General features: G+C 36.4%; 1 protein-coding gene across 4 annotated transcripts in view; it reads right to left on the reverse strand.

Annotated features, from left to right (window-relative positions):
* Window positions 1-14,092, reverse strand: part of LOC127431062 (delta-sarcoglycan-like) — a 355,719-nt gene that overhangs the window by 143,983 nt on the left and 197,644 nt on the right. The window contains exon 1 of one of the 4 annotated variants that reach the window (XM_051681291.1): window positions 3,119-4,818. The exons of the other annotated variants lie outside the window; for them this stretch is intronic. Within the exon in view, the coding sequence (XP_051537251.1) occupies window positions 3,119-3,130 (12 nt within the window). The 5' untranslated portion in view covers window positions 3,131-4,818. Of the gene's footprint in view, window positions 1-3,118; window positions 4,819-14,092 lie in introns of those variants that run through there. 4 annotated transcript variants of the gene reach the window in all.

Here is a 14,092-nt window from a genome sequence, read left to right on the forward strand (position 1 = left end):
TCCTCAACAAGCCACGTGATAAGAGAGCAACTTAAGAGGGCAACTGAGATTCATCCTCCACCACCCAGACTGAGGCGATTCACTACGCCACCACGAGGACTTAGAGCGCATTGGGAATTGGGCATTCCAACTTGGGGAGAAAAAAAAAAAATCAGAATTAAAATGGGTTACGCAAGTTTTGAAGTTTGTGCCGTGATGGAGAGAATACGGTTGAGTAGCGCAAGTGTCTGTGGAGCCCAATCTGGAAACCCGCTGGACTCGCGTGCACTTTCATGCTTCAGAGATAGCGCACGTGAAAATCACTGCTTCATGTTTCTGTTGAGAAGCATATTCAGAAAGCGTGATTAATTTCATTGAGTTTGCTTCGGCGGCACAAATTTTCGCTTGGGCAGCCACCAAAAAATGTTTAGTACCTGAAATACCCTGTTTCTTCAAATCTGTCAGTCTCACATAAAGCCGCTCCACCTTCCTCCTCCATTTCTCGGACAGAATGTGTACCACGTATGTATTACGTGAATAGAATGAGGTGCACATTTCTTGCCATGCGGTGGCTGTTTTGCGTAACCGCGATACAGACGATAATCCAAAATGTATACTGCTTGTCAGATTTCTACCAGTTTATCATGTCTATATCGCCCACCCCTACTGTATATATCTACATATATGTGTGTGTGTGTGTGTGTGTGTGTGTGTGTGTATTTATACAGTACATATCAAGAACATGTAATGAAAATAATCTAAATGCTCAAATATGTTTCAGAGGCAGCTTCTGACAGTGTAACCACATATATTCAACCTACTGTACAAATATGTACATGGAAAACAAACCATATAACATGTCATCCACTATTGTCTTTGCAAATACATTAACAAAATGCACCATGTTAATGTATTACCATGTTTCTTTCTTTCTTTTTTCTTTTTTTTTTTTTTTTTTTGTGTGTGGACATTTTACCATGGTAATTGCATATTTTTTGTACTTGTACCATTGTATTACCATGGTATTCTTCAAAGTACCTTAGAATACCAAGTAAATACCATGGTATTTTGAAAATGTAGCCTGGTAATCCCATGCCCTGTAAATACTATGGTACATGGATATGGTGTATATATATATATATATATATATATATATATATATATATATATATATATATATATATACACACACATATATAAATGATTTTCACTTATTGCTTATTTCTCTACTCCAAACCTCAATGGAATCTTTAAAAGCTTCCAGAGATAGATTCCAAGCCAGTTCAAATGCTCTTTGGCTACTGATCATGTCCAGGGAGAGTAAAAGTTGTTTTTGACTCTGACTAAAAAGGGCATGCAGTAACTAAATGTCCCATAACCTTCACAGCTGTTTCTTTCACTCCCAGACAAAGACCCGCCCCTTGCTTCCCTCCTTATCAGCCCTTTCCACTCCAACCTGTCATCGTCAAAGAGAAATCACAACAGAACAATCGACAGCCACCACCTGCCAAGCCATCAGCCACCTTTCTTACAGTGTCCGATCGCTTTTGCGTTGTCAGAGGACCTCCAGAGTAAAACAGCTTTGTCAACCCTGCCAGTAACTCTGCAATCTTTTCACAGTGAACCCTGTTGCTACTTATTTATAGTAGCATGTTTCCCAGAGAGCCAAAGTAATTGAAACCAAATGTAGGGAGGCAGTGATATGAGTAAATAGAGCAGCACTAGTACCTAGGCTCTCTTGAGGAAATCAGACATGAGAATAAGAGAAAAAGAGATAGAAGGCGAGACGGAGAACCTTTTGTTTGACTGTTTTAATAGTTTTGGTAGTCAGACCTTTGATTAAATGGCAAATGTTTATCCACATTGCTGCTTATTTTGGACAGGAATCACCTACTTAAACAGGAAGAAACCGTCTGACTGATGTGCCAAGCGATCAGAGTTTTGTTTTTACAAGCCAATTAAAAAAATATGATACCAGAATAGACCGATGTGAAGAAAAAAAAAAAGAATAAATAAATAAAAAATAAATAATGGACTGGCAGTCTTCTGCTGAGTTACTGACAAGCCCCATCTCCCATCAGACATTTTGGCATAATTTCAAATCTTACTGGAATTTGATAGGACTTGAGCCTTTCCTGTAGCGCAAGTGATAACGCGTTGTGCGAGCAACCTCAAAGATGTGAGTTTTGGCCCTGTGGAAACCAGGAAGAAATAATATTCACGTAATTAATGATAACCGTGATTCAGAGGTTGCATTTTCCCTCTAAAATTAAATTTTCACTCCACTGACAGTTAGGCTTAGGGTTGGGGCTTGGGTTAGGGATAGAGTTAATAAAATATGCATTCTTGTTGACTGTATTACATCGTTTAAACTAAAAATACAACCTGCCTTTGGCACAGCTCTGTGGACATTTCAGCTGCAATACTGCTCATACTTCTAACAACACTTCCAGCTTCGGCCACTGGGGGCAGTGCTTCAAATTTCATTAAGCACAGACCGCTTTCAGCTAAAATAAATTCAGCCTACTGTCACCAACTTCACAGTGAAACCACTCTAGTTTACTTACTACTTAGTGTCTCAAACACATCTCTGAATAACTTTCATAGATTTGATTCCACTGACCTGGTGCACTTTGGCAAATCCAGGGGTTATTTCATACACAAAAGTGCTTGTTGTATCTATCCAGTTCCTAGTGGAAAGTCAGCCAAGCACATTAGAGCTTGCCAGAACGAGAAAGTGTTTTCCGTTTTTATGTGCGATATGAATCAAATGTTAGCAAATAGACAATAAGCGGACTATGGGCTGAGACTACAGTTGAGAGAACGTCTGGCACAACACCTTCAAACTTTTTCTCCTCACTTCCAATTAACATAAGCCATCTATTCTGAGAGCACAATGCAGTGCCAGAATAATCAGATACAACTGAACTGAATAGAAGAGAGGCTGAGAGAGAGAGAGTTAAAAATAACACAGCAACAATCCAAACTACTCCGAAGTACACAGAAAACTTCTATCCACCCCCAAAAACAATGAAGTTGCAGTTCACATTAAGCACAGCCCTGTCTCTCTGCCTGCCAGAAAGTCACATGCATTGCCTCACACAAAAACACAAGTCAGAAACAATGAAGGACAACTTACCATCCTAACCATGACTCTCAACCTGAAGTCCCAGCTAGTTCACATAGAAAAAGAGGGTGTGACTGGAATATAAAAGAAGATCAAGACACTAAAGACGGCATGAGGCCTGTTTTCTCTGTCTTTCTCTCTCTCTCTCTCTTTCTGTTTCCGACTGACTCCAGGCAGTTACAATCCCCCCTTCCAACCCTGTCAGCTTTTCCAATAACAGACACGCAAGTCAAGATCCCTGCTCCAACGTCTGAAGGAATTTCCTGGATTCTCTGCGCCCACAGTCCTGTATCTGCTGCTGATCCAGTGAGCAGGGGAAGAGTTCTGCACCGCTCTGTTACCGTTTGTCTGAGAAACTACCCCCCTGACGCTCGCCAGATGTAACGCTAGGAGACACATGGGAGAAGTTATGGGTAGGCTTGGTTGATGCCTGGGTGATTTATTTTTAGCACAGCCCCTCTTAACTACTTGTTTCATTGTGTAAATGTGTCCACTGTGCCTTGGGAATAGGAAAAGCACATTTACTTCCTCTTGATGTGTCTGCTTGGCTGACTACGAAGGATAAAATTGCCAAAAAGCCTTTTCCTACACAGCATTTTCTTTTCTGCATGCAGACATGAAGTCATCAGACTGACGAATAATAGTAATCATTGTTTAGGTCGCCTTCTTATGGACAGCATTTTAAGTGACCGTTTCAGCATTAGCAGGAAGTTCCACGGGGAGTGTGAAAGCAAGTGTGTTTGTGTATGTATGGAAGCCCATGTGTGATCAATACAGAAAATTCCAGGACAAGAAATCATTGCATACATTGTTAATGCTGGCGGTATGCATTGGTGTGGTGGTAAAGTACAAAAAAACAAAAACAAATATATTCGTAAATACATTACGCAGTGACAAAAAATTGGGGTCTGTGTGTTTAGGTGTGAATTTATTCCAGCTGTTGTTGTTGTTTTTCTTTAAGGGTTTGAAAACAACCAATTAGAGTCTGAATTTGGAATCAGGGTTTAGAGGCACCATTTCCATGTAACCTTGCTGAATAATGTTGTTTTCCTGTCGAATAAATTCACCACCAAAACCTTCTGTATGTTGCTGTAAGCTCGGAGGTGTCTCTGAGATTTTACTTGTAAATGTAACTTCAACAATATTTGCATAGTGAATAATAAATGTGTAAACGGAATCAAATGTAAAATATGTAAATGAGTACAATTGTTTACATAGCTATATCATACTCAAAATTGCTTTATTTTACTCTGTTTTAATGAGGTTCTACATCCCACAGTTAAATAGATATAATTTAATCAAGGAAAAATGAATGTACTTTTCTGTAGTGTTAATATCCTATTGCAATCTGCAAATTTAATGCAAATCATTTTTATTTTTAGTATTTATTTATTTATTCACAGCAAGCATTAAACATTTTCTTTGGCCACAAAAGAGATGCACTCCGCAGAAAAATATTCTAAAGCCACGATTAATTTATCTCTCTCTCGTGTGTGTTTTTTGTCATTCTCATATTTTCTGAATGCTTTACACATGTCCAGCAAATATGATATGTATTATCCTCGACACAATGTTCTCTAAGGAAACATGCTGAATGACTGCTAACAATAGCTCAGTACAGTTTATATAATATTATCTCCTCCCAAAAACAACTGCAGCCCTCAAAACCAGGAAGCCAAGAGGTCTTTTGAGGGGAAGTGGCAATAAAACAAGCAAAAAGTAGTTGTAGCAAGACAAAAGTGATCTTGCTGTATCAGCGAGTGGAACCTTCATTGTGTCTGCCAATAAACATGGTTTGGGCTTTACTACTGTCTGAATGAAATATTAAAATTCTGATAGCATGTGAAGGTAGCACAACTTGTTTGTCCCACTTTTGTAAAATTCTTGACTGCTTTGGTGACTTCTCTGCCTTCAGAGACATAAGGTGGTGTGTGAAAGAACATTTAATTGATCGAATGAGCTTACTGAATGAATCAGTGTTTTGAGATGTATTATTTTATGTAACAATTCATATGGTATCGAATCGTGACTATACAATGCGATACAATATTTTTACACCCCTAATATATATATTTTTTAGGGCTGTCGATTTAACGTGTGAATTCAGTGCGATTACTTATTTAAAAAATAATGCGGAAAAAAATAAAATAACGTAAGTAATCATGTCCCCAGACCGTGAAAAGGAATATTCCTTCCATCTGAGCAATTCAAGCTTGTAGTACCACCTGTTTCTCCAGGGGGCAGTAAGCTAAACTTAAGCTGTTTGGGCAATGCGGTTATACAGAGAACAAACCACACTCACTAACAGCAGAGAGCACATCTTGCATTCAAACACAGCTTAATGGAGCGCAAATACGAATGCAGGGATCTCAAGACGTGTTTATCTAAGCTTCAAACTATGTTTAACTTGACAAAACGACCTGGAAACGGTAGGTTTATGACGCGATGCAAACAAGATACTCCAAAAGTGTCTGACGCAGGTGTGCATTGACGCGTCCTTAGAAAAGCCCTATCTCGGACACTTTTTTAATTGTCTTTTTGGTAACACTTTACAATAAGGTTCTATTCGTTAATATTAGTTAATGCATTAGGCATCATGAACAAACAATTAACAATATATTGTTTACAGCATTTATTAATCTTTGTTAATATTAGTTAATAAAAATAAAGTTGTTGATTGTAAGTTCATGTTAGTTCATAATACATTTACTAATGTTAACAAACACAACTTTTCATTTGAGAAATGTGTTAGTATGTTTTGAAATTAACATGAACTAAGATTAATAAAAGCTGTAAAAGTATAGTGCATTGTTAGTTTGTTAACTACTGTTGTTAACTAATGTTAACAAATGGAACCTTATTGTAAATTGTTATCATATTTTTTAATGCTTTACTCGTGTGCCACAATGATGTAATGCTTTTTTATTATCTATATTATTACTTTTTATAATATATATTTTATTTATAAATAGTTATATTTAAATCATAAGTATTTAATCATTATTTATTGAATTATTGTTATTTGAGGGGCTTTCTAAGCAATTATTTATATATGCGATCAATTGCGATTAATTCAATTAATCGGCATACCATGTAATTAATTCGATTAAAAATTGTAATCGATTGACAGCTCTTATATATATATATATATATATATATATATATATATATATATATATATATATATATATAATTACACATACACATACACACATACAGGGTTGAGAGGGTTACTTTTGAAATGTATTCCACTATAGATTACAGAATACATGCTGTAAAATGTAATTGGTAATGTATTTCGTTAGATTACACAAGGTCAGTAACATATTCGAAATACTTTGGATTACTTCTTCAGCACTGGTAGATTTTTTCACTTGTTTTGACTATAAAAACTCTGCCAGTACAGTAAGACAAAATACACATGTTAAAAATACATTCTCTGATAAACCTAAATATCTTATGCAGTGTTGTTTCTAAAACAAGATAAATCAAATTGATCTTGTTTTAAGGATTTTTAGATATTTTTACAGGAAAACAATACAAAAATTATTATCAAGAATATGATTTTTGCCCTAATATCAAAGGTCTTACTGGAAAAAAAAAGAAATTACGATCCAACGTGAATTTTCTTGATAGAAACTATGATCGTGCCTGGTAACGTGCATGTTAAATGGCTAGAAATAGCATTTTAGCTTAGCGTAAAGCTGACAAATTATACAAGGTTTATTTCTATTTCTTCTGCCCCAAACTTACTTCAAAATTACTTCTCTGTCTGCTCGTATGAATGTAACATCATAAGAAAGTGTTTCACTGCTGTTCAAATGCACTTTGGATCGTATCATTTATATATATAATTCCATCTGAAAGGACTAAATATTAAATGAAACGAATGACAATAAAATGCAAAGTAATCTCTTCAGTAATCAAAATACTTTTTGAATGTAACTGTATTCTAATTACCAATCATTTAAATTGTAACTGTAGTGGAATACAGTTACTTTTATTTTACATTTTAAATACGTAATCCCGTTACATGTATTTCCTTACTCCCCAACCCTGTGTGTGTGTGTATATATATATATATATATATTTGCAAACAACATATAGAAATACGGCCTTTAAAAATGCAGGTTTTTTTATGCACTACAGGCTAGAGTTTCAGTAGATTTTTTGCCAATGACCCTTTTTCTGTAGGGCTCAGACGTGTTTTTGATTCACTTAAAAGAACCGGTTCATAAGAGTCACTTGTTCGGGAACCCCTGCATGATTCTTGATGTACATCCACAAGAACCAACTCAAATGAGTCATTAGTTTGAAAATGAGACCCTGGTCACACTGTGAGCATTTCCAAATGGCATTTTTGTGCCCTTGAAGGGCACTCTTAGAAGGGGATGCCACTCAAAGGGTCATTCCAAACAAAAGAAAGAAAGTTAATTTTTTCACAAAGGACCCTGTCACAAGACATTTAGTGATGGCTACATTCAAATTGCAATGTCAAGCTACCTTCAGAGTGCCCACATCAAGAGCTCTGTCCTTCGTAGTGAGTAGGGCATAGGGATAATCACATTCGATTGGAATTCACCCTGTATGTTTCACGCCGAACATTCAAAAGACCCTGCCCATTAGAATCATTCACTGATGAATCAGACTACCCTGGTCATGCTGTGTGTTTCACACTGTAGATTCAGTAGAGGGCCAGCACTGCAGCTGAATTCACTGATAATTTCAAATTATGTACCTGCACCAGTCAAGCAACTACTATTGAGATGAATGGGAATGCTAATGTGTGGCTTTTACCAGGTATTAGAGACCTATTGGATATAACCTACAGAAAGACACACTGATCTCAATCAGTGAACAAATCTTAATGTTTCTTTTGGTGAATGGACTCAAAAGATCATTTGGATGAATCAAAATCCCCACTTGACTACTGTGACTTCAGCAGGCTCTCATTTGACATATGATTAACACACAACTTCCCTGTAAGCAAACATCCAAATGCCTCTAGGTTTATTGTACACAAGTACAAAACACGCACAGCTCCAACTCAAGCAATTCAATATGAGAAATTGCTCTTCTGGTAAACTGCGTCATTTGGTTTCACGTCCTCCCAGTTACTCTCCAGAACTTAATACCATTGATAAATACACAGCTGTGGTTTAGTATGATTGTGACGTCAAATGTCAGGAAGTGTTTACATTAAATACAAAGTATGTATATTACCAGACATAACATTATCTAAATCACATTAGCTTGTGTCACAGTGGTTTAAATCACTGCCACACTATCTCTATGACAGCGCGGTGAGAGACAACTTAAGCTTGCGTCATATGACAAACAGAAAGATGTTGACATGTGGCAAAAGCAGGCGACGACGGGGGGCAGGAAGTGAACTGAATGTGCTATGTAAGGAGATCAGGGAAAGAGAATAATCAGTTTTCTCCAGTGAGGGAGCCCACTTATTAGGAATAATGAAACTCCTTTTCATTACCATAGTGGTACGGGGGCTGCACATTAGTCATGTTTGTGTTGTTGTGTGCATGCAACCGATTGATCTGTTTTCAAAGAAGGGATACATGGGCAAAAATAATTTAGTTATTCAGTATTTTCTGTCTTGTTTAAAAATATTAAACATCCTTAAAACAAGATAAATACTTGAGAAGCAAAATTACTTAATATTTTAAGTCTTTTTTTTTTTTTTTTTTTTTTTGGGGAATTGAAAAAAAAAAATGCTTAAAATAAGAAAAAATAAGAAAAGACAAAATAAATGCCAAAATGGTACAAAATCTAATCAATTCAGAAGTGAAAGCAAATTTTTCATACCCCATAGACAAACAGAGTAATAGTTAAACCAATAATGAAAATGTTGTCATCATTTTCTCACCCTCATGTTGTTCCAAAACCTAACCTTCTTCTTTCATGTACCACATAAAGAGATATTTCGCAAAATGTAAGTACCAGTCTCCATTCACTTCCACTGCATCACTTCCATTGTATAATTGCATTTTATTCCTTACAATCAAAGTGAATAATGAAGGCTAACATTCTGCCAAATAACTTTTTTCATGGAAGAAATTCATCAGGGTTTGGAAAAACAACATGTGGGTGAGTAAATGATGACAGAATTATTATTTTTGAGTAAACTGTTACTTTAATATCTTTTTGACATTTTACTTCAAGTACTGTAAGGTGTGAGTGACACTTAAAGGTGAAATGAAAAAATCAGTGATCAATTTACCAATTCAAACATAAACATGTAAATGAATAAATCACTTTTTGTTATAGACATGTTTAAAATGGTTTAATTCATGTTTTAAAATGTAGTTAAATATAACAATAAAATAATAAGATATCTTTTTAAAATGACAAGAGACAAATTTAAAATTATTTAATGTTTTAGAAATTAACTATAACAATGAAATAATATTAGTATTTTTAAATGCAATTTTTAATGCAGCAAAAACACAAAGTAAATGGCATATGGATTAAGACAATTCATAGGCAAATTATTTTTTTTTTAAATGCAATTTAAAAATTTAATTTAAAAATGGTTAATTATTTTTCTTTTATTATTGTTATATTTAACTACATTTTTAAAACACGAATTAACAGTTTTAAATGTCTATTTATTTGTCAATTAAAGAAAATAAATATTTAGTAAATTTTCATATTGATATATTTAAATAAATTAACAAAAAAAACATTTTTAAACAATTTAAATTAATTTTAAATTAGTATATTTAAAAAAAGTGATTTATTAAGTTACACTTTAATGTTTGAATTAAGTTGATAATTTATTTCTTCATTTCAGTTTTAAGTGTTACTCCTAGCCCTCCATAGTCAAGTATTTTTCTTCTTCTTGTTTTAAGGATGTTTAGAGATTTTTAATGATAAAAAAGACATACATTTTTGGAACGTGAACACTTTATGGCCAATGTCCCTTGATCTGCAGGTAAGTGCTACCAAGAATAATTTCAATGCTATTTAACATTTAAGCTCTTTTCAACTTTAGCAAAGTTTGGCAACCGTCCTATCAGCCATTTCTAATAAAACGAATATCTGATCTGATGTCTGTGTTATGATACAGCTAGGAACTGCCACACGTTAAGACAGATTTCATATCAGCACCGCTGAGGACACCATCTCGGCCATTCTATCAAAACATCCCTGCGGGGTAGAAATGCTATTAGCCTCTGTTAATCAAAATGCCTGCCACTGCATCAGGCATTCCTCCCACAGTTTGGGCGAAACATATTGCCGTCATTATGCAAAGCCGCTTTTCTGGGTCGGAGTGCTGATTGTTCCTCAGAAGCTGTGAATGATCAAGATGACGAGCCTGGCATGGCAAGACAAGGCTGCGTCAGTGGGCAAGTCACCCTGGGAGGGAGGATAAAAGGGAGGGCTTGAAAAATCCACCCATCCTACGCAAGTGAAGCCACTGTTAAATGTTCCTTGGCACTGTAACTGTTGTTTAACTGTTCAGTGAGTCAGAAATGAGTCGGGCCTTTTTTTGTGGACTTCACTGTTTGTTATAGGGATGAAAGATCACCACCCAATGTTTGTCTGAGTGGTTTTGACTTAAAGACAAACGGTTACACACGCGCACATGGATGGCCAGACAGACAAACTCCTAGCCACTCAGTCTTTCTGTCCAAACATACAGAGTACTCAAAATCTTTCATGCATACTAGGGATGCTTTTTTTCGAGTAATTTTGTAGTCGAGTACTCTAGCCCACAAAAAACTAGTAGCCGATTACTCGTAATTTAAAATGCATGTAAAAAAAATAATAAAAAAAATCACGTACGTGAATCTTATATTTAGTTTTATTCACAAATGTTACTAAGAACGGTTTTAAAAATAAGATTACTTCAATAAACTACGCAAACTACAAACTCAGAAATGCTGTTTATTCATTCCCTGTACTCTATTATCTTTATTTGTCCAATTAAAAAAAACAAAAAACAAATGTTACATTGTCATTAAGATATATTTTATCTATGCCGCCTTATCATTAGCTATCTTTATCTATGATCGCCTCTTCCCTGTGTGGTACGTGCATTCCAAGCGGACCTTACACACTCCCATGTGCCAGCTCTGAGCTTTCACTAGTGTGTAAATGCCCCAAGGGGCTTTTATTTGATTCGTGTCAGTGCAACCTGGCTCCAACTTCACACCAAAAAGTATTTTTACACACGATTTTGCCTCACAAATGCTGTCTTTGAGAGTACAAAGCAACAAGAGATATTTAAAAATCTAAGGATATGAAAGAGATGTGAATGTCTCAATTTCATTTAATTTCTTTCCGAGTATCCAGAGACCCTAGTTATTGAACTACAGTAATTACATTCACCAAGAAAACTCTAAGAATAAACATAAACGAGTCCTATTTTCATTTTCTGCAATCAAAGCAATTGCTTTTTTTTTTGTCTTCCAAATACCTGTTTTCAATGTTTATTGTGCACATTTCCCACTTTCTTGTATGGCAAACTCGTAAAATTGCCCCTCCGTCACGCTTTCTGCAATGCTTGTCATGTGAAGGTCAAAGCGGCGCTTGACGCTGGTGTTGAGCGGAGCGTTAACACCACGACACAAGGAAACCACTTTTAAATGATGAAAGGACATTATTGAAACTCATAATTATTATTAGGCTATTATTGTTGTCTTTTCTGATAGAAAAAATATATATATATTGTTCGGCTGTTTAAATACAGTAGGAATTTATCCCTACTGTATTAATTTTTAATTTATTAATTTATTAATAATTACTCATTTATATTTGTAATTAATTTATCATTATTATTTTAGAAAATTAATTATACAATTATCTGCTTTGTACTTATAATTAAACATTCTTCTGAAGTCAGTTGATTTGTAGACATGCAAGTTTTAATAAAGGAGAAGGTAGGGGGCCTGGGTAGCTCAGCGAGTATTGACACTGACTACCACCCCTGGAGTTGGAAGTTTGAATCCAGGGTGTGCTGAGTGACTCCAGCCAGGTCTCCTAAGCAACCTAATTGGACCAGTTGCTAGGAAGGGTAGAGTCACATGAGGTAACCTCCTCGTGGTCACGATTAGTCATTCTTGCTCTCAATTGGGCATGTGGTAAGTTGTGCGTGGATCGCGGAGAATAGCATGAGCCTCCACATGCTGGGAGTCTCCGCGGTGTCATACACAGCGAACCACGTGATAAGATGCGCGGATTGAAAAGTCTCAGAAGCGGAGGCAACTGAGACTTGTCATCCACCACCTGGATTGAGTTGAGTAACCGCACCACCACAAGGACCTACTAAGTAGTGGGAATTGGCCATTCCAAATTGGGAGAAAAGGGGATAAAAAAAAAATAAAGCAGAAGGTAAATAAAGGCTATCACATTTTTAACATTTCACATGTCATTATTCAGAAAAACAAAGTGGTGAAAGTTTGCTTTTTATAAAATGCGTTCTACCTGTGTTAAGACATGTCACGCACACATACACACATACTAGTCTGATCAGCTTCTGGGTTCGCTTCGCATTTTTTCCACCATAAAAGCAAGAACTGAATACAAATAGAGCAGAATTCAATAAGGATCAAAATATTACAAATATTGCCTTGTAATATACTGTAACTTGGCTTTGCTATAGAAGCACAGACGGCATGATATATCTTCTCTTATCCAACCCCTCAACAACACATCCACAGTGCCCCCAAGTGGACTCATTTGTAACTGCGAGATTTGGTGAGAGATTCAGAGAGAAAAGTGGAAAAGAAAATGAATTTGTGATAGTAGTGTATTGTTTTTAATACTCGAGTAGCTGGTACAGAAGGACTACTCTATTACACGATTACTCGTGCACATCCCTAATGCATCCTTTGCTGTCTTTTACCTACATTGGCACCTATCCTCTAGGACGAGAAAGGTATAGCTGCAGACAGCAAAAGGGGTGGGAATCTCAAACCACCAGCAAAGATATAGAGTGCCCCTTACTTAACCCTTTTCCCTAACCCTAACCATCTGTGGAGGTGTCGCTCCATTTTGGAGTTGGCGCAACCCCCTTTTGTAGTAACCATGCCCCCTTCTGGAGAAACCATACCCTATTTTGGAAATTCTGCCCCATTTGGAGATCTCTGGCCTGAAGCTATACCTACTTGTCTAGGGCAGCAGATTAACCACCATGAAACCTCAAAGGTGACTGAATTGGAATGCTCCACATAGGCAACAACTCTGTGTGTCATACAAATAGTGCTCAGTACACAACGCGCACAGCAGACTCTTCTCAAATGTTCCAGTTCATTTGACCTGCATGTTTTTGGACTGTGGGTGAAACTGCAGCACCCAGAGACCCCACCCCCCCCCCCCCAATGTTATACTCTAAACACATAGCACAACAAATACAAATATATATTAAAATAGTCCATTTTAGATTGAACAATTTGATCTGTATTTTTCAATATCTGATAACAAAGGATATATACGATGCTGCATAAGAATTTTGCCAAAATTAGATATCTTAGAAGCTCACGCTAATGCTGCTGCCCTTTTATCAACCTTCCTGTGTTTTTGATGCCTCAAAATTATTTCTACATAGGCAGCTCAATAGGTTTGGAAAAGAGACATAGCAAATCCTCCATACCATCTGCCTCTATACACCCTCTCACACACATATCCAAGCCTACATATTCAGCCACACATTATACTAATATCTGTCAGCTTTGTGGACACACTTAGGCACCTGGAGCTTGGGGAGCCAAATTTATTTGAAAAGGCCCTATCGATCGCTGAGCAAATAGCATCTCTAGCATCAAATCTTCTTGGCAGGGGTCTGACAACCTAGCCATGTCAAAGAGTTGACTGACACATCTATAAGCATTCAATATGTAATTGAGGACTGGCTTGGAAGGGGGGAAGAATAGTTAACAAATACCCAGGAGTGGTAAGCAGTATGTAAACAGGAGTCCCGCTGGTAGATAGACAGAAAAGATATTATGCTAGCTAAATGTCATA

Source organism: Myxocyprinus asiaticus, chromosome 40 (genome assembly GCF_019703515.2).
Source record: "Myxocyprinus asiaticus isolate MX2 ecotype Aquarium Trade chromosome 40, UBuf_Myxa_2, whole genome shotgun sequence".
Classification (NCBI taxonomy): Eukaryota; Metazoa; Chordata; class Actinopteri; order Cypriniformes; family Catostomidae; genus Myxocyprinus; species Myxocyprinus asiaticus.